This window comes from Suncus etruscus, chromosome 4 (assembly GCF_024139225.1).
Source record: "Suncus etruscus isolate mSunEtr1 chromosome 4, mSunEtr1.pri.cur, whole genome shotgun sequence".
Lineage (NCBI taxonomy): Eukaryota > Metazoa > Chordata > Mammalia > Eulipotyphla > Soricidae > Suncus > Suncus etruscus.
Genome location: NC_064851.1, coordinates 153,540,358 through 153,563,175, shown reverse-complemented (window position 1 = coordinate 153,563,175; position 22,818 = coordinate 153,540,358). Strand labels below are relative to the sequence as shown.

The 22,818-nt window shown below is 33.0% G+C and overlaps 1 protein-coding gene across 1 annotated transcript; it reads left to right on the top strand.

Annotated features, from left to right (window-relative positions):
* Nucleotides 1-19,130: 19,130 nt before the first annotated feature.
* LOC126007277 (olfactory receptor 2T1-like) lies at nt 19,131-20,090 on the top strand. Its single transcript, XM_049772724.1, has one exon. It carries the CDS (start codon nt 19,131-19,133, stop codon nt 20,088-20,090), a length of 960 nt encoding a protein of 319 aa, XP_049628681.1.
* The last annotated feature ends 2,728 nt before the right edge of the window (nt 20,091-22,818 follow it).

The window sequence follows — 22,818 nt, the reverse complement described above, 5'->3', positions numbered from 1 at the left end:
GGGTCTCTTTTAGCTGGTACAACTTCATGCGTGCTGGATTTGGTTGCATGCAGTCTTAGCTCTAGGAGTTTTTTCTACATGATATCATGACTTTTTAAAAAAATTTTATTTTTAATGGGGATTTTTTTAATGGGTCTCTGGGACTCCAAAGATTCTTATGTTGCTTCTTTTTGAGTTTATGAAAGACTTCTATTTTCATCTGTTCACATTCTTTGAGGATTTTTTCCCATGTCTGATTGTTTGCTCAAAGGCTGGCTCTTTTCCAGTCTCTTCTGTTGTATGGAACTGTTATGTATCTCATTTTCCAGCTCACTCATTCAGTCCTCAGATACTATTACTTTGTTGGAGAGGCTTTCTGGTGAGGTTTTTATTTCGCCTACAAAGTTTTTATATCCTGTTATTTTAATTTGGATTTTTCTCATTTCTATTTCCATATCCTCTTGATTCTTATTTGTGTTTTATTGAACTTGATCCATGCTTTCTTTTAAAGTTCTATGAACCTCCTTCATATTTCTCTAAAGTCCATATCTGAGAGGTGGCTGTCACTTTTTGGGTCATCAGCTACCATCTTCTTTCTTTGTGCATGATGTTTATGTGCTTTGTTTCCCCATTGGCATTCTGTAGTGTAATGTTTTCTGTATGTTTTTCTAGGGTTCATTGACTCGAAGATGTGCGAGGCTATGGAGAGAGGCAAAGTATCTGGGCTCCTCTGGCTCCTCCCTTTGTGGATAGTTCTGCAGGTGCTTTTGGGCGGGGCTGGTTCCAAAACTGCAACCTAAGGTTTTGGGAAGCAGCCACAATGAAAAGTGAGTGGTAGGGATCCTAAACCAATTTTAAATAATTAGGGTATCAAAGATTACTATTTTTTTTATTATTTGATTTGAGTTCCCTCCCACTTGCTGTGCTCAGATACTGTTTCTGGTGGGGTTGGCAGATAATATGTGGTTGCTAGGTATTGAACTCATGAAACAGCATGTAAGGCAAGCAGTTTACCTAATATACTATCTCTTAGACCCAAGAATTTAATTTATAATTATACATTAAAAATAAAGGAGGAACTAAAAAATATATAAATATATATAACTAAATTATATTATAACTGTATTCATAAAAATCTTAGTAAGAATTAATTGAAAGTTATCAATAGCCCATTAACAGAAAAAAACTAACGCATAAAAATAAGTAGTGTGTGAAAAACATAAATCTTGTAATATTAAAGCCTTAAAAGGAATTGTATTACATCTTTCACAATGTGGGTTGACCTTGAAAACATTAAGGGAAATTCTCATAAGATACAATTGTTTTTCTGATTATACGATGTACCTAGAATAGGAAAAATCTCTCCTAGCTGGGAAAGAAGCCTGAAGACAATCAAGGCATTTCTCCTATGTGAAGATCATTTCTAAGCTGTTTCTGACTTGCCTTTTCTAGTTACTTTTGATGCTCTTTAAAGATAGCTTCCAAAGTGTATTGTTGGACTTACTGTAATTGAGCATATCAAAACTAATGCTCTTTTCCCCTGCTTTCAATGTCACTTCTATTTGACCTTTGTAGGTCCATGGTCACATTATTCAAGAAAATAAAACTCAGTATTTTTTCAAAGATTAATTTTCCAGGGAACTAATGGTAATAAAGAACAGAAAATAAATGCACCCAACTCAAAATTCATAGAATCACAAAAATAAGCTTTACTTAAGCATCATAAAATTTTCTGCTTCAACCATACCAGAAAATATTTTATCTGTTACTTATTAAAATTATATTACATGTAGTCAAGATGCACAACCAAAAATTGTTGAGATGAATCAAACAGTTATATACTAATATGTGTATTTTAAAAAAATTTTAATATAATATTTATTTTAATCATAGTGACTTACATATCATTGATGATAATATTTTAGGTACATATTAACATAAAAACAGGGGAGTTCCCATCACTGAATTGTCCTCCCTCCACCTCTGCTCCCGTCCTTCCATATCCTCACCCCTGGGGCTGCCAGAATAAGTGGTCCCCTCTGTGCCTAGCTTACTACTTAGAGGTCCTACACCTGTTTGATCTTGGTACCTCCCTTATTTCCCGCTCTAATTGGAAGGCGGGACTAGATAGTTCAAGTTATGTGGTTTTGTTTGAAGAAGAAAAAGGTACTAAACTGGGGGGAAAAAATCAAATACGCCGAAAATGGGCGGAGTCCTTCTGGAGACTCTCATCCTAGGTTTGAGAGATGAAAAGTGTATTTAAAAAATTTTTTTAATATTTGTGTCTATCTTGCATACTTACTTTTTAGCCGTTTGTAAAGAAAGTTTCTCTACATTACATAAGCATAATAACTGAAAACCAAAAATTCAACCTTTATTAATACAACAGGGATGTTTATATAAGTTGCATAATGCCAAATGATATCATCTAGGGAGACAACAGCAATGAGAAGTCATTAATTAGAATTAAAAAATTGGGGCCGGGTAGGTGGCGCTGGAGGTAAGGTGTCTGCCTTGCTAGCGCTAGCCAAGGAACAAGGAAGGACCGCGGTTCGATCCCCGGCGTCCCATATGGTCCCCCCAAGCCAGGGGCGATTTCTGAGCACATAGCCAGGAGTAACCCTTGAGCGTCAAATGGGTGTGGCCCAAAAACAAAACAAAACAAAACAAAAAAAAGAATTAAAAAATTATAGCATCATTATTTACCAAGTTGTTTATAATAGAGTTTCCAACACCAATCCCACCTCCAGTGTGGTCTTCCTTCCATCAATTTTTCCTTCTCACACAAAACACTAGCCTGCTCCTTGGCAGTACAAATAAATTTACATCATATTGTTTGTTACAACACAGAGATAAACTGAATTATCAAATTTAGATGAATGAGTCAATTTGTGATCATTGTTATAAGTCACAATGATGTTACTAAGTAATTGAGTATCTACTGTACTGGTTAATGCAAGTTGAGCATTCTGTGTTAGTGTCTATGCTCACTGACTTTGGTGGTATTCTACATAATTTTACTATCCGATTTGCTCTGATCCTATTCTGTTGATATTACTATAAAGTTTGGATGGCCTCAAAAATGAAGCATGCCTGGCCTTGAAGTCCATAAGCTACAGATCTGAAATAATTAGGTGGCTTGGTCATTTGATAAGGTTCTGTTATGGAGATTTTCCAACTCTATGTTGGAAGGTATTGAGTGGGGTAATGGCTGCTGTGCAACTGGACAAAAATGAGAGAGAATGTACCTGCTCCCACACCCCACCCTGTTATTTTTTTGCTTTTTGGGCCACACCTTGTGATGCTCAGAGGTTACTCCTGGCTATGAGCTCAGAAATCGCTTCTGGCTCTGGAGACCATATGGGACACCAGGGATCAAACCAAGGTTTGTCTGGATCAGCTGTGTGCAAGCAAATGCCCTACCACTGTTCTATCTCTCTGACCCCATAGCTGCTCCCTTTTTGACAATATTCAGAATTGTAACCCAGACCTGAGAAAATTTGTTGGCATCATATTCTTTTGGTTATTAGTTGTGGAACTGGGCCATTTCTATAAGGCAATATGGCATAACTAGGAATCTTTCCATGATTCAAATATGGGCACTTGTGAAATATGAAAAATAAGCATGTAGTTCAAAAGTTGTAGTTCTACTGTTATTAATAGTGTCTATCAATCAAGAGACAAAATGACAAATTAGAGCAGGGCTTTTATTAAGCAATTTATCAGCAGTTTCCAAGATAATGAACTCACATAGAGAAGAATATTGTCTGCTTCAGTGAAAAAAAGAAGTTTATAATATATGTATAAATAATATGTAACATATATTGATGTCACATATGATATTTGGGTTAAACATCAGATACAGTTAATTCAGGCACACCATAGAGCAGTATATCCTGTAGTTAATAAGTTCAGTTCTATACATTTGAGGGTAGTTTCTGGTTGATGGGTCTCAAAATAGAAAAATTAAAGATACAGTTCCTCTTTCCTTAGTTCATGAATTTACTCATTTTTAAATAAAATACTTTTATCACTTTGAAAGAATTTGCGTGCTGAAAGGTGATAAAGAGATAGGCATGATATAGGCATGATATCCCTAAGTAAGAATATTGCAAGGCACAGTGTCTAATGAGGGGGCATAAAAATGGAAATGTGAGAGAGTGAGTGAGAGAGAGAAGCATCTACCCAAATACTTAATACTATTTTTGTTTTTACAAAACACCTAACCACATTAATTCTAATTAATAGAATTCATGTTCATATAATCATTTTAACATTATCAATTGTTGTAATTTGCTTTTGTAAAGTTATTGTTTCATATCAATCAGTTTATATCTCTATTAGTGCTAATCCTGGGACATACTTTAAATTGTCTTTCAGGTAGCTCTGCAACTCATGGAGAATTTTTTAAAAGATAATTCACCTAGAAACATGCTTATCTTATACTAATTAATTCTTGGAAAGACTTTTCTTGTATTGGCTGTAAACTGGCTTTGATTGTATTTAGCAGGTCATGAGAGGAGATAAGATACCTTTCTCAAGAGAGGCTCTGCTACGAAAACACTTAAGTTTAATAACCCAAAATCTGGGGCTGAAGCAATAGCACAGTGGTAGGACATTTGCCTTGCAAGCGGCTGACCCAGGACAGACCTGGACTTGATCCCTGGCATCCCATATGGTCCCCCAAGCCAGGAACAATTTCTGAGTGCATAGCCAAGCTTTAACCCCTGAGTGTCACAAGATGTGGCCCCCAAACAAAACAAAACAAAATAAAATAACTCAAATTCTTTCTTTACCAGCCAATTTAGTTATTTCTAGACAATGAAAACAAAACAAAACAAAAAGAGAAAAAAACTAAATAGTTGTTTTATTGAGTTGAATACTCAGAAAAACATGAAAATAGATATATTACAGTTAATACAATAAAATTTACATAAAACATTATTCATTGAGCTGTATATTTTAACCTTCTTTTCCCAATTACATATCAGTATACTTTCTACTTCTATTTTATTTATTTATTTATTTTTGGATTTTTGGGCCACACCTGATGACACTCAGGAGTTACTCTTGGCTATGCACTCAGAAATCACTCCTGTCTTGGGGACACCAGGGGATCTAACCACAGTCAGTCCTAGGGTCAGCTGCATGTAAGGCAAATGCCCTACCGCTGTGCCACCACTCTGGCCCCTTCTATTTTATTTTTACTTTAATTAAAAATTATTATCACTATTTCATTTTGTGACTGACAAAGTTATTCATTATTTGGTTTAGACATACACTCAGCACAACCCCACCACCTGTGTGAATCTCCATTTACAAATATTCTCATCACACCACATACCATCAAAACCTGCCATCGATACAAGCCTATTTTAAACATTAGTTATTGAATTTTGGGTAACATAATTGCTTTGTGTTGACCTCTGTGGATATTTAATTCTGCATTTTTATTAACATACACCAATGCAACTGAGTTCCCTTTGCCCCTATATCCCTTTTTTTCCATTCATCTTTCTTATCCTCCACTCAATTTATTTTTACCTATATGAGTTTATATGTCCTAGATATCAACCCATTTAATATGTGTTGAGTGAAAATATTTTAATCCACTCAGTTAGTTGCCTTTTAGCTTTAGTTTTTTTAAGAAGTGCAGAGAGAGAGAGAGAAATAGAAAGAGAAAAAGAAAGAGGGTGAGAGGGAGAGAGAAAGAGAAAGAGACAGAGAAAGAGAGAAAGGAAAAGAGGGGGATGGGAAGGAGGAGAGAGAGAAAGAGAGAAAGAAAGAAAAAGAGTGGGGCCGGGGAAGGTGGCGCTAGAGGTTAAGGTGTTTGCCTTGAAAGCGCTAGCATAGGATGGACCGTGGTTCGATCCCCCGGCAATCCATATGGTTCCCCCAAGCCAGGAGCGGACTTCTGAGCTCATAGCCAGGAGTAACCCCTGAGCATCAAAACGGATGTGGCCCAAAAACCAAAAAAAAGAAAGAAGAAGAAAGAAAGAAAGAATGAAAGAAAGAAGAAGAAAGAAAGAAGAAGAAAGAAAGAAAGAAAGAAAGAAAGAAAAGAAAGGAAAGAAAAGAAAGAAAAAGAAAGAAAGAAAGAAAGAAAAAGAGGGAAAAAGAGGGAAAGGAAAGGAGAGAGGATGGAGGAGGGAAGGGGGAGAGAGAAAGAAGAGAAAGAATGAGAAAATAGAAAGAAAGAAATAAAGAGAGGGAGGGAAGGAGGGAGAGAGAATGAAGATAGAGGGGAAGGGAGGGAAGAGAAAGAAAGAGAAAGAAAGGAGGAAGAAAGGGAAGGAGGGAGAGAGAAAGAAAAAGCAAAAAAGAGAGAGGGAGGAAAGGAGGGAGAGAAAGAGAAAGAAAGGAAGGAAAAAAGAAAGAAAGAAAGAGAGAGAAAGAAAAAGAAAGAAAGAAAGAGAAAGAAAGAAGAAAGAAACAAAGAAAGAAAGAAAGAAAGAAACAAAGAAAGAAAGAAAGACAGAAAGAAAGAAAAAGAAAGAAAGAAAAAAGAAAGAGAGAAAGAAGAAAAGAAAGAAAGAAAGAAAGAAAGAAAGAAAGAAAAAGAAAGAAAAAAAGAAAGAAAGAAAGCAAAAGAAAGAAAGCGAGGGAGGGGAGGGAGAGAAAAAGAGAGGCAAAAGAAAAAAAGGCTAGTTTATAGTTTATCCCATGTTTCTTTGCCTTACAAAAAACTTTCTAGTTTAGAGATATTCCCCATTTATTTAGATTTGATTCTACAGCCCTTGCCAAGGGCAATCATATATTGAAGACTCCTTTAAGGTCGCTGTCTTGGAGTGTTCTATTGTCTTCCTCAATGTACTTCATGGATTTAGGTCTGATATCCAAGTCTTTCAATGGACTTTTTTGTAAGGTTTGTTACAACACCATTTTTTTGAAGAGGACATTTTTATTCCATTTCATGTTCTTACCTTCTTTGTCAAAGATTAATTGGCCATATACTTGGAGATTTTCGCTGTATATTTCATTTCTGAACTAATGTCTGAAAATCATCTTTGTTTCACTACCATGCTGTTTTGAAAACTATAGCTTTGTAGTATAGCTTCAAGTTAGTTAATGTGATGCCTCCCAGATTTTTAGTATTTTTATTATGGTTTATGTTTCCACACAAATTTAATACTTGTATGTTCAAATTCCTTTAAAAATTATCTTTTCTGTGAACTCTTTAGGACCTTCAATATACATTATTATGTCATCTGAAAACAGAAATAAATTGACTACTTCTTTTCCTATTCTGATTCCTTTGATTTCCTTTTCTTACTTTAGTGCTATTGCCAGGACTTCTAATACTATATTGAATGAGAATGGAGACAATGGGACAACCTTGTGTTGTCCCTGATATCAGTACAAGTTTCAGTTTTACATCATTGAGAATAATTTTTACAGATAGTTGTTACCCATTTTACTGAAGGTTTTATTATGAATGGGTGTTGAATCTTGTCAAATGTTTTCTCTGCATCTATTGATATGATCATAAGGTACCTTTTTTTTTCCTTCTAGTGATGGGTGTATAAAGTTCTTTTTATTTGCAGATATTGAATTTTACTTCATTTCTGTGGTGAAACTCATGTGATATGATGTATATATTTGATATAATGCTGCATTCAGTGTGCTGTATTATTGAGTATTTTTACATTTAATATTCATCAATGAAATTGGTCTATTTTCCTTCTTTGTAATATTTAGAAAATAGTTTTGGGAATCATTGTTAATGTTAGCTTCATAAAAGTTATTAGGGAGAGCTCCCACCTCCTTGATATTTTGGAAGCTTTAAAGATCAGTTGTCATCATTCTTCTTTGAATGTTTGATAAAACACACATAAATCCATATGGCTCTAGACTTTTATACTTAGGGGATAATCTAAATTACTTTTATAATTTTCTTTCTTGAGAATGGCCTGTTTAGGTTATCTACTTCCTCCTCATTCAGTTCTGGGAGATTTTATTATTCCAGAAATTTGTCCATTTCTTCTAGGTTTTTAGCTTAAGAGAATCTAGTTTTATATAGTAAGACCTAATGATGATTTAAATTTCTGTGGGTTTCACTGAAATTTTTTTTCCTTTAATTTTAACATACAATTTATTTGGGTACTTTATTTTCCTTGTGATTCTGACCAATAGTTTATCTGTCTTGCTTATTCTTTTAAAAATGAGTTAATGGTTTCACTAATTGTTTTGTTTTCTTGGTTTTTATGTCATTGATTTCTGCCAGTGGTCTTTATGTCTTTATTTCTACTTGTGCTTGGGTTCCATAATTGTTTGAATTTCCAAATATTTAAGGTGTTCCTTTAGTTTGCTGATTTTGTCTTTTCCTACTTTCTTTATTTAGGACTCTATTTCTATGACTTTTTTCTAATTACTGCTTTTGATGTGTTTCTAAATTTTGGTAACTTGTTTTTTCTTTAACATTAGTTTACTAAGAGTCCTTATATATTCCTTTCTGTTCTCTTGATTCAGCTGGTATTAAGCAGAATGCTCTTCAAGTGCTAGAGTTTCTCCACATATTTTTTTTTTTTTTTATAATTAATCTCTATCTCTGTGGCCTGATAGTCTGAGAGGATGCATGGTATGACTCTTATGTTTGTAAGTTAGACTTATGTCCTAAAATTATTCTATTCTAGAGAATGTTTTCTGTATACCTGAGAAGAATGAATATATAGATTTTAGAGATGGAAGCCCTGAAAGAATATTTTAGGTCACATCTCTTCTAGTTTCTCATTTAATGTCCTCCTGTTGTTCTGCATAGTGAATTTTTCAGCTAGTGGTGAGATGGGTGTGTTGAAATCTCTCACTATTATTAGATTTCTGTTCATATATTTCTCTAGGTTTGGGAGCAAATGTTTTGCATACTTTACTGACCCAACATTTGGTGCATATATGTTGATTAGAGTTAGTATCATTTGGCCTATTTTTCTTCTGATCAATAAGTATTGTCCATCCTTTTCTCTAATTACTTTCTTGGGGTTAAATGTCAATTTGTTTGTTATAAGTATCACTTACCATCATTTATTTTATTTTCAGTATCTTGTATATTGTCTTCTTCCATACTTTTACTCTGAAATTTTAAGATGTAATTTCTTTAATCCTAGCAAATAGATCTCCTCACCCCCACAATCCAATACTATACACTGTGCCTTTTGATGGGAGAGTTTAATCAAGTGAAAAAATGAGAGAGAGATATACTGCAGACATTGGTGGTAGGAAACATTCATGGGTGAAAGGGTAGTGTACATTTTAAGACTTAAAATTCATAAACAATTTTGCAATCATGGGGTTTAAATAAAATATTTAAAAAATAAATCTGATGAGATATCATGGAAATTTTGGGGTCTTATGTTATGGAGCTAAGTGGTAGAAAAACTTTTTTCAAGTCTTATGGGCTTTATGACGGTACTTTGTTCTACCCCTATTAGCTCTAATAAAAGGCAGTATTATTAAAATCCTGATGAGATCCACAGGGAAGATATCCTCTAACACCAAGAAAAATCTTACCTCATGCCTTCTTAGAAAAACATATAAATTCTTCATTCTCTTACTCAGTCTGCTCTCTGACATTCCAGGGAACCTATGTGCAGTGCACAGGTATACTTCATCATATTTAATGGTTTGCATTTTACTTAATAATTATATAGTTTTTTAACAAACATTTTTTGGTTTTAAGTTTCTTCGTAAAATATGGTAATACCTATAACAGACATTTATAGACAGGTAGACATATTATTTTATAGTAATACAAAATATTTCAAATGACTAAAATTATATTCTATTCTATAAAATTGCATAGTAGTTTGTTTAATAATTCATTGGCATGTTACCTTTCGACCTAATCTCTCATTATTGATTACTTAAATTCTGTTTTTTAATTACTGACTTTAATATTATAAATTCCTTTCGCATGAGTAATATGCAGAATGATAATAGGGCACATAGATTCATCATATGTTCTCTTATATTCTATAGTGAATAACAACTATAAAGCACTTTGTGTTTATTTTCTCTTCAACATAAATTGTAGGAGAATATGAAATTTACTATATCTTTTTATTTTCTCTTCCCATGATATTGTACCTTCTACTTTTTTAAAATGTCATTTTTTTTTAATCTACGTTTGTTCTAGTTGAAGGTATTATATTTGCTTACTCAACTCTGTATCACCACCTCCATATTTGAATGGCAGACTGATTATCTGAAAAGGATTCAACTTTATGTATCTGGTAGAAATAATCTTTATTTGGGATAGTGTTAAAACAAATTATATGTTTGGATGATATTTTAATAAGGAGTTTGCATATTGCTTAATGATATAAAAAATTGATTCACATGTTCATTTTTAGTAGCTACTATTTGCATTGTATACATGAAAAATACATAAGGAGTGTAAGTTGGAGTTGAAGCAAGGTCATAAATTAATTTAAACAAAAAATGGATCCTATAATTTTAAGGCTTTGGGGAAATGGATTTTTATATTAGAGTTTTTTTTGCTGTTTGTATATAAAGTGTTGGTCTAAACAAAACAAAACATTTGAATTAAAAAATCTGTAATTTGTTTAGGAGTTACTATATATTTCTTCTTAAATATAATCTTATTTAAATATTATTTTTATTAAAATTTTATACTAATGAAATATCTAAAGATAAACAAATTATTTTAATTCAAATCCAGGTATTTAAATTCTTTTTGCAGTAAAATAACAGAAGAGCACATTAGAATTTATAAGAGCACCAAAGGGCACTAAATAAGAAATGTACCAAATTTACAGTTTCCTTGTTAAAATGACCTTTTCTTAAATGTCCTTTAGTAAATGTTTACACATGGTTTAATATTGTGAAATTTAAATACACAAATTGTTATAAGTTTAAGTTAAATAAATAATAGAAGGTTATATGTAACTCTTAACTGAAAGTTTCATGTAAAATAATGTGGCGAATCACCAACATTATGTCCCTCACCTCTATGCAGGTGCATTATTCCTGTTTTATGATTTATAGTAATGATGTAGTATTTGCATTGAAAAAACCCAAATATAAGGCTGTTATTGTGTGAAACTGGCATAGAGATTTCTTTTCTATCAAATATTTATTTTCTACATATATACATTTATAAAATATTTAATGTTCCTAAGGTAATTTTTGCAAATACCAGCTTTCTGAAGTAGTGATTACAGAAAATGAATATTTGAAACATACAGAAGGAACGAAGAATGAACATCATTAACAATATTGGCACAGGATACAGTAAATCAGGCTTCTTGATCTTTAATGTTTTCCCCACTTTGTCTCTATCAAACACTCTTGATTTTATTTCTTATAAATTGGGATACTTGAGTTGGAGAACTAAGCAATTTATTTAAAGGACTGTAATTTACAAAGTAATTCACAGTTTAGTTTAACCCCAAACATTTATTTACCACTAATCCCACTACCCATGTCAACGCTCATTCTCAGTGTTCAGACATGTGCCATCATCCTTCTCCGACCATTCCCCAACACTTGTTGGTGGCAGCTTTGATCTTTGTTTTCTGTGCTGTTGAGTTTGTGCTTTGAATTTATAGTTATAATGAGAATAAATTAATTATTATGTCCTTATGATATAAAGATGAATTCCTGCAGGAACTATATGTGTATTTAAACTGAAGGTTTTGGGAGCCATAGGAAGGCATTTGTCTTGCATGTAAATAACTCAGGTTGAATTCCTATGTCCTGCAAGAAGTGATTCCTAACTCTAGAGCCAGATTTAAGCTCTTAGTACCAGATACCACCTTCTTATTACTGATGGAAACATTCTGTAGCTCTTTTGTATAATCGTTTCAAAATACTTGAAACCATTTGTATTCTTTATATATTTCCGCCCAGTGGAGAGTAAACAATTTTGTGCCAATCATACAAAAGTATAGAATAAAATTGTGTCAGAAACTACAGGCCTATAATTTTAAAATTTGTTCGACAAATGATCTGTTTATATTATTTTATTGTTATAAGTTTGATTTACAGAACTTTTGAGATTTTGGAGCATAATTTTCACCTTTATGCTCCAATACAAAAATCATTGCACCTACAACAAAATCCCTATGACAACTGGAGGTTTCTTATATGTTTGTTTTTTTGGAAGTATGGGTCTATAGTTGACAATGGGAAGTGATTCTGAGTTACTCCTGGAATTAATGATCAATGATAGACAATCATAAAATTTAGAGTGCACTACCACATTTGTTTATTGATTTTGTAGGTATTGTCTCGTTTTAATATTATTCTTACTGAATTACAAATTTTGACTACACAGAAATTTCATGTCCTAGAGAAGATATAAAAATATATGCAAACTATAGTATTTTGTTTTAGAAACTGAACAAACAGATTGACCTGTTTTTAGGTAACTTCATGAAAAGTGTAACTTATAATATGCATAAAAGGTGCCAGAAAAGTCCAGTGCATTACATAAAAAAATAGAACTAATATTTTCAGTTTATGATGAATGGAAACTTTTGCCTAGAATAAGTTTTTGAAATTGAAATAATTTAAATTAGGCATTATGAAAAGATCATCCAAATTTATACCTGGAATTTTATTTAATTGATATAATTCTTACAGATGAGTAAATAGTAAGATAGTCTGACTCAAGTGAAATTAAGAACTGACTTTGGTTTTTCTTGGTTTCTTGGTTTCTTGAATATAGCCAAAGGAATTAATTGCCTTAAGGCAGATCTATAAAACAAATAAAATTTGGTAAATGGCTCTTTTACAAGTATGTGAGCATAAAATTACATTCTGTAAATATATTATCATTTAATTTTAGTGAGTTAGTGATTGTTGCTCTCTCATTAGAAAACATTTTAACATCAAGTTAGTGTGAACAAATAACTTATAATTATTTGTATGCAGTCAGATACATATTCTTTAAAAATATAAAATTTCCATATGAAAATGATAAAATAAAACTAAATTATGAATATATTTTATTGACTTTTGATATAGTGCATGAATAAAATTAATACAAATGATTAATCCTTAAAATAAATTTAAATCTATTAATCATTGCCATTTTTTATTCTACAATTTTTTCTTTTTTTCTAATTCACAAGTCAAAAAATACAATGCTTTTCAAATACATAAGGCACCAGTTTTTGCAAAAATATTCTACACAAAAGATTCTGAGGACTTTTTGTTTATTTTACTATAACCATAAAAGTTTAGCACCTTGCTGTGTTATGCAGTGCTGAAGATTGTACTCTGCTAAGCCCTGAGCATTGTTTTATAACCTTTGATTATTTTAAAGCAATTTATTCAGGGGGTGAATATATACAAGTTGGATTGTTGAATTCAACGGTCTATAAAGGAAAATTTCAAAAGCTATATACAATTAAAATTCATATATTTCAGGTAGATATACATATTTTATTTTTAAATAATAAATACTTTATTTGGGGGCCGGAGAGATAGCACAGCGGCGTTTGCCTTGCAAGCAGCCAACCAAGGACCTAAGGTTGTTGGTTCGAATCCCAGTTGTCCCATATGGTCTCCTGTGCCTGCCAGGAGCTATTTCTGAGCAGATAGCCAGGAGTAAGCCCTGAGCACCGCCGGGTGTGGCCCAAAAACCAAAACCAAAACAAAACAAAACAAAAACAAAACAAAAACAAAAACCAATAAATACTTTATTTAAGCATCATGTTAACAAAAATGTTTGTAGTTGAATTTCTGCAATAAAATGCACACCTCTTCAGTAGTGTAACTATCCCACCACCATTGTCTCATATTTCCCTCTCCCATATCCCCCACCTGTCTTCAAGGACATGTATTGTATTTCTCTCTATATAATTGTCATGGTAGGTGTTAGTGTAGTTATTTTCTCCAACTGTACTTACCACTCTTTGTGGTAAGTTTCATATCATGGGATGGTCCTTCTGGGATTCATTTCTATTGTCTGTATATAATTACTATACTATATTTTATTTTTCTTAATACCACAGATAGATGAGACAATTTTTTTTGTTTATATCTCTCTGTGTCTCTCTGGTGCATTTCACTCAACATAATAGTCTCCATATCTATTACGTAAAGGCAAATTTTGTGACTTTATTTATAACAGCTGTATAGTATTCCATAGGTAGATGTACCATCTAGATATATATCTTAGATATTAACCCATTGTGATATTGTGTATGATATAGTATATCTTAGATATTAGTCTTATCTTATTAGCCTTATATGATATAATATAGGATATTGTATATTTTAGATATTAGCCCCTTATCTTATGTATGTTGGGTGATTAGTTTCCTCCCATTCCATGGGTGGCCTTTCTACCCTAGTCGCCATTTCCTTTAAAGTACAGAATATTCTCAGTTGGATGTAATTCACTTGTTTAGGCACTCACCTGTTCTCAGGAACCTGGGTAGTTTCCAGAATTTGGCTATTGTAAAAGGTGTTTCTAAGAACATATGAGTGCAGAGAGCATTATTGCATTGTGTTTCCCTGATCCTATGGTAAATCCCTAGTAGTGGTATTGATGGATAATATGGGAGTTCAATGTACAGTATTTTAAGGAATATCTATATTATTTTCTGAAAGGCTGGACTAGACGGCATTTCCACCAGCAGTGGAGAGTTCCTTTCTTCCACATCCATGCCAGCAGTGGTTGTTTTTATTCTTTGTGACGTGTGCTGGTTATTTGGCATTGAGATAATCTCACTGTTTTTATTTGCATTTCCCTGATTATTTGTGAAGTGGAGCAATATTTTATGTGCATTTTTGTTTATCTGTAATTATTCTTTGATTAATGTCTGTTCATTTCTTCTTTCCAATTTTTAATGGGATTAGATGTATTTTTTTTCTTGTTAAATTCTGTCGAGTATTTGTATATCTTAGATATTAGCCCCCTTATTTGATTGGTCTTGGGTGAATAGTTTCCTCCCATTCCATGGTTGGGCCTATTTACTGTAAGTGCTGTTTTCTTTGAAATGCAAAAGCTTCTCAATCGGGATGAAATCCCATTTGTTTATTTCTATTTTTACTTGTTTGGACAAGTAGGCAAGATGTCTTTAACCTCAATGTCATGGGTGTTTTTGCTCATGTTTTCTTCTGTATACCCTTATATTTTCAGGTTTGATATCAAGGTCTTTAATCCATTTTAATCTGACCTTTGTGCATGGTGTTAGAAGAGGTCTGAGTTTGCTTTTTTTGCATGTGATGACCATTTGTCCAAATACCACTTGTAAGAGGCTTTCCTTGCTCTATTGTGTTTCTTTATTCTTTATTGTGTGCCCTTTATCAAATATTAATTGACTGTATGCCTGGGGTTATTCTTTGTATACTCCAGTCTACTCCATTAATTTAAGGGTTAGTCTTTATTCCAGTACTATGCTGTTTTCATAATTATTGCTTTGTAGTTACAATTTAAAGTTTTGGAAAGTAATGCTCCATCATTTCCCCCTAAATATTGCTTTACATATTCATGGGTGTTTATGTTTCAAATGAACTTCAGGAGTGTTTGATCCATTTCTTTGAAGAATGTCATGGGTATCCTTAGAGGAATTGCATTAAATCTGTACAATGCTTTGGGGAATATTACCATTTTAATTATGTTAATCCCTACAATTTATGGACAGGGTATATGCTTCCATTTCTTTAAGTTATCTTTTATTTTCTGAAGCAATGTTTAAATTTTTTCTATGTATAGGTCCTTCACTTCTTTAGTTAAATTGACTCCAAGGTATTTGAGTTTCTGTGGTGATATTATTAATGAGATTTTTAAAAAATGTTTATTCTTTTCTAGCACTATTTGTGTATAAGAAGTACAATAATTTTTGTGTATTAATTTTGTAGCCTGCCAATTTGCTAATGAATCTATTTTTTCTAGCAGCTCTTTGCTAGAGTATTTAGGTTTTTTCTAAATATAATATAATATGTTATATTGGATGGCAAGATGAGGCAGGCTTGCCTTGTGAAAGATCTTAGGGGAAAGGCTTTCAGTTTTACTTAATTGAGTATAATACTTGTCATGGGCTTGTGGTAAATGGTCTTGACTATACTGAGAAAAGTTCCTTCTATTCCCTTCTTGTTGAGAGTTTTTTTTATCATGAATGGAATGTTTGGACCTTATTTTATGCTTTTTTCTGCATATATTGATATGATCATGTGGTTTTTAATTTTCCTTTGATTGATGCAGTGTGTTATGTTTATAGGCTTGTGTATATTGAACCATCCTTCCATCTCTGGATTGAATCCTATTTAAACATGATGTATGACTTTCTTCACGAGAGGTTAGATTCTATTTGGTAGGATTTGTTAAGAATCTTTGCATCTGTATTCATCAGGGATATATGTCTGTAATTTTCTTTGTGCTATATCTGTCTATTTTTGGTATCAGGTTGTTGTTAGCTTTGTAAAAAACTACTTTTATATAGTAAGTTTTTATACTTTATATGAAATATATTAAAATCATTATATAAAATATAATAATAAAATTAAAAATATTATCTGTGTTTCTGTTTCTTATATTTCCTGGAAGAGCCTGGAAAGTATAGGGAGTAAGTCATCTTTGATAGAATTTATTAGTGAATCCATCTGGGCCTGAGTTTTGCTTTTGGAAAGAATTTTGATTATCATTTTAATTGCCTCAATATTGAGGGGTCTGTTCAAATATGCTAGATAATCTTGATTCAGTGCAGGAAGGTTATAAGCATCTAAAAAATTTATCCATTTATTCATGTTCTCATGTTTTGTGGCATAGAGTTTCTCAAAGTAATCTCTCATTACCTTTTGAATGCCTGTAGTATCTGTAGTAATCTCCCTCTTTTCTTTTCTAATTCCATTTATTAAGTATCTCTCTTCCTTTCTTTATAAGTTTTGCTAGTGCATATTGATCTTGTTTATTTTTTAAAAGAACTAACTCTTGCTTTCATTGATCTTTTAGATTTTTTTTTATTTTCCTTTTGTTGATTTCTTCTTTAAGCTTTATTTTCTTGCATCTTCCCATTTTTGGTTCCCTCTTTGATTACATACAGATGTTAGAAGCTGTGTTCTGGTACTTTTGGGTTTATACATGATGGTGCTCAGAGATCTTTAATCCTATACCTGGTTCTGCTCAGAGATCTATATCACGTAGTGTATCTGACAGAAGTCAGATTCACACGACATACACCATAACTTCACCAACTCTGAGCCCCAGAATTAATTCTATATTAATAAAATATGAGATGAAGAAGTTTAATTTTAAAAGCTGTTGTAGTGGCACATGTAATATTAGGCAATTATATGAGATCTGGAACCAAAGTATAAAATTAAAAATAAAAGAATCATAAAAGAATTAGCTACTTAAATTATTATTTTAGACAATAATTATTACATTTGTACCAACTTAAAACTTAAACTTAAATTCTCTATGCTTAGTTATCTGTGGGGTGTCAGTTTGCAGTTCTGCATAAAAATATTAACAAGGAGAAAATGTATTTTCAGGCAAGGGTTCTGGAGCAGCATTTTGGCTCTTACTGACAGTCAAGCTTCTAGCTCTGTGGCTTTTCCTACCACTTTTATTAACCAGAGTTCAATATAAATCACCTGAAAGTCAGGGTTGCCAGATTTAAGATTTTTGTGCTAATTAACAAAAATATTTGAAATAGAAAAATAGAGTAATTTTATAGATGCATGAAAAACAGTTATCTCTTAAGATGTAATTAAGATGTAATCTTAAGATGTAATTAAGACTAAGATGTAATTCACAAGTCATATTAATAGCCAAATGTAGTTCAAACTAAAATATACTCATTATTAGCACAAGTTTATTACCTAATAGCAGAGAAAGAATTGAAGCTGCTTTATCTGACTGTTTCTGACACTAACAGCTTGTGAGACCACTCAAACATTAAGTTTTAATTGTGTGTTTTTTTTTCTTTTTTGGGCAACACTTGTTGGTGTGTAGGGGTTACTCTTGCCTCTACACTCAAGAATTATTCTTGGTGATGGTGGAAAGACAATGTGAGATGTAGGGAGCAAATACAGGTTGGCTGTATGTAAGACAAGCAATCATTTACTATCGCTTCAGCCTCAATTGTGCTATTCTTAAAAAGGAGAAGGCTTATAGATTCTCAATACTTAAGTTTATTGTGAATCTATATGATTGAAGTGACTGATACTCATATGCATTTTAGAGTGTTATAATTTTAGTAGTAATAATTTATTTATAATTCACAAATTGATCATATTTTTGGATTAGAAATTTAAACATAATCAAAGAGCTCAAGCTTAATATAAAGATTCTTGCTATCGTTATTAAGATTCTTAAATGCAGAGCCAAAATTGTAGCACAGTGGTAGAGCGTTTGCCTTGCATGTAGCTACCTAGGACGTAGGCGACTTTGATACCAGGCATCCCATATGGTCCCACAAGCCAGGAGCAATTTCTGAGTGCAGAGCCAGGAGTAACCCCTGAGCACCACAGGGTGTGGCTTCAAAAAACAAACAAACAAAATAAAAGAATTCTTAAATGCCAATAACAATCCTAATGCTAATTATGATTTTACTGTCACTAATTATATTTTTACTGTAAAGTCATTAGCATCTAAAATTGATATCTCTCTTTATATATAAAAAGGAAACACAAATAATTTTAGAATTTTTAAATTGAATACAGAAATCTAGTAATAAATGACTTATCTTTGAGTTTGCAAGAATAGATTATGCTTACCTCATTTTCCAAAACAATTTTATTGCAACTTGAATGTACTGACAGCAATATTCACATGCAGATAATGATATGGTACAAATGGTGTATTTCATATTTGTGACAAAATATAATATAGGCTATTGATAGACTGTATTATTGTTATTAAATATCATGGTGATGCATATTATCAAATAAAATCATTTTAAGTATGCTGACTTTAATATATACAATATAGTATTCTTCAACACAATTACACTAATCCTGATCCACAATAATGATATGTATACTAATCTGATACTGTATCATCAAATCAGTTGTATTTAAAAAGTTTACAGTATTCTTTGTTAGTCCTCAGTAGCAAAATATCATGACATTTTTTATAGAGCTTTTAGAAATGATGTGCCATTTTGGTTCTCTGCTACTATAAACCATTAACTTGGAAGATTCTATCTCTTTTCAACAGAACTAACATTGTGGCAACGATGGAAATTTACAACACATCCTCCACAGACTTCACCCTCAGAGGCTTGTTCAATAGAAAAGATACATCGGGTCTTCTTTTTGCCATCATTTCTATCATCTTTTTCACGTCGATAATAGCCAATGGAGTTATGATTTTTCTTATTCGCACTGACTCCCGCTTCCACACTCCCATGTATTTCCTCCTCAACCACCTCTCCTACATTGACATAATGTACATCTCCACCATTGTACCTAAGATGTTAGTTGACTATATGCTGAATCAAAGAACCATCTCATTTGTGGGGTGCACAGCTCAGCAATTCCTTTACCTTATGCTTGTGGGCGCTGAATGTCTTCTGCTGGGTCTCATGGCCTATGACAGATACGTGGCCATATGCAACCCTCTGAGATACCCTGTCCTCATGAGCCGTCAGGTCTGTTGGACGATCATACTAAGTTCCTGGTTTGGAGGCTCTTTGGATGGCTTCCTTCTAACCCCCATCACCATGAGCTTCCCCTTCTGCGACTCCCATGAAATTAACCACTTCTTCTGTGAGGCACCTGCAGTCCTGAAGCTGGCATGTGCAGACACAGCTATAGATGAGACAGTGATGTATGTATGTTGTATTTTGATGCTTCTTATTCCCTTTTGTGTAGTGATTGCCTCCTATGCCCAAATCCTGATCACAGTTTACCGCATGAGTTCAGTGGAAGGAAGGAAAAAGGCATTTACCACGTGTTCATCTCATATGACAGTGGTGACTTTGTTCTATGGAGCTGCCATCTACACATACTTGATACCACCCTCTTACCACAGTCCAAACAAAGACAAAATCTTTTCCGTGTTCTACACCATTCTTACCCCTATGTTGAACCCACTCATCTATAGTCTGCGGAACAAGGATGTTACTGGAGCTCTAAAGAGGGCTTTGGGCAGGTACAAACTTACCCAAAGAGTATCTGGGGATGTTTTTGATTAGAAGTTTTCTCCTACATAGATAACACAAGAATGAGAACCCCCATGGATAGTGTGATTGTACTGTTAATGAAGAAAAAATATGACAGTGTGTACCAGTATGTAAGCAAAAAAGAGACCACTTTGCAATGTCTTTTTTAATTTTGTTTTTGTCTTTTTTGGGCCACACCCAGTGACTCTCAGGAGTTACTCCTGGCTATGCACTCAAATTCTCCTGGCTTGGGAGACCATATGGAACGCCGGGGGATTCAACCACAGTCCATCCTAGGCTAGCATGGGCAGATGCCTTATCACTTGTGCCACGGTCTTGGCCCCTACAATGACTTTTTTGTATGCAGAACCATCTATAACTGGTGGAAATTTTTTCTTTTCAAATAAATATGAAAAACAGGTTGGAGGGTTTTTAGTAAACTCAGAATTGAGCTGATAGATGAGACAGCAATTATTTCATATTTGGACATCTGTCTCCAGGACAGAAACATATCAAAGGACACCATTATTTCTTGCAGCATTCAGTAAAATAGCTAAGTCTTGGAATCAACTTAGATGTAAAATGACAAAGAGTGTATCAAGAACATATGGTATATATACATATATGTATATTTATACATATTTATGCACATTTTACACATATATGAATATTTACATATATGTGTATGTTTTATACATACAGGAATATCTATGCATATATATGTATATGTGTGTTCATATACACACATTATAAAACAATGTATTGTATGAAAGAGGATTTCATGTATATTGATGCAACATGAATTGAATTAGATGATATCATATTTAATGAAGTAAGCCAAAGAAAAATCAACAGAATATTCAGTTTGTGTGATATTTAGAATAACTAGATGAGGGAATGCAGTTGTTCAAAAAGGGGGTGCTAGTTCATCCTTGGATGCACAGTATAGAAAGGAGAAGGGCAGGAGTGGCCAATGACAGATGAAAATTAAGTCAGTTCGAGGGGGCAGGGTTCATGGGAATTTAGGTACATTGGCTAAGGAATGGAGCTAAATATTCAAAATACACAGAATGGTGACCCCCTTTTTAACTACAAAACTAGAAAAGATGCCTGTTAAGAGAGCAGGCTGATAAGGGGTGAGGAGTGATGGGAGGAACTGTAAACATTGTTGGATGGAGGTCAGCTCGGGTGATGGGAATCAGTGTTTAAACATGTTATGTCTAAAACTCATCTATGAATAACTTTGTAACTCATGGTGCTTGAATAAAAATTAAAAATAAATAAATATACTATTTCATATATAAATATTAAAACATTTTAATGTGTGTTTAAACATTTTTTCTTTTACATATTTTCATTGTCTTGTTTGCTCATATGTATACAATAAAAGACTAGTTTCTAAAAAAGAAAATAAACTGCATCATAATGACAGTCTTTGGTAGATTCCAAGTATGGAAAATTAGATCTTCATGAATAACATACTACAAATATTACTTTAACTTTCATAAATCTAAAATGGACTTGGAAGATAATTAAAATAAATAATCTTCAGAATTTTGACTTTGTCAAAAAAGAAAAATTCTCCTAACATAATTTAGTAGTGATGTTAGAAAGTGGTATTAAAGGGATACATACTTAAAATATTTATAATAAAGATTGATTATTAATAAAATATGGATTGTGACAAAAATAGAAACAAAGTGCCCTAAAATGCTGCAGTAAAATATAAGTAAATTTTATAGATATTATTGAAAAAGAGTCAAGATATTTTTTTTTTTTTTTTTTTTTTGGTTTTTGGGCCACACCCTGTGACGCTCAGGGGTTACTCCTGGCTATGCGCTCAGAAGTTGCTCCTGGCTTCTTGGGGGACCATATGGGACGACGGGGGATCGAACCGAGGTCCGTCCTAGGCTAGCGCAGGCAAGGCAGGCACCTTACCTTTAGCGCCACCGCCCGGCCCCAGAGTCAAGATATTTGAATGCTTTCTTAGTTTGCTAAATTTAAATGGTTGATTAAGTATCTAAATAAAAATGCCTTAAAAGAATCTGGGCATTTTAATAAGTATAAATGTAAACCATTGTTTGGAAATATAGGTTTTTGGAGATCTTGTTATGCAGATGTTTGTCCTTGATATGTTTTTTAATGAAAATATTTTAATTTATCTAGGGTTCCCCTTAATTTTTTTATTTAAACAACTTTATTACATACATGATTGTGTTTGGGTTTCAGTCATGTAAAGAACACCACCCATCACCAGTGCAACATACCCATCACCAATGTCCCAAATCTTCCTCCTCTCCTCCCAACCCCGCCTGTACTCTAGACAGGCTTTCTATTTCCCTCATACATTCTCATTATTAGGATAATTCAAAATGCAGTTATTTTTCAAACTAAATTCATCCCTGTTTGTGGTGAGCTTCATGAGGTGAGCTGTTACTTCCAGCTCTTTTCCTTTCGTGTCTGAAAGTTGTCATTGCAAGAATGTCTTTCATTTTTCTTAAAACCCATAGATGAGTGAGACAATTCTGCATCTTTCACTCTCTCTGACTTATTTCACTCAGCATAATAGATTCCAAGTACATCCAAGTATAGGAAATTTTATGACTTCATCTCTCCTGACAGCTGCATAATATTCCATTGTGTATATGTACCACAGTTTATTTAGCCATTCATCTTTTGAAGGATATCTTGGCTGTTTCCAGAGTCTTGATATGGTAAATAGTGCTGAAATGAATATAGGTGTAAGGAAGGGGTTTTTGTA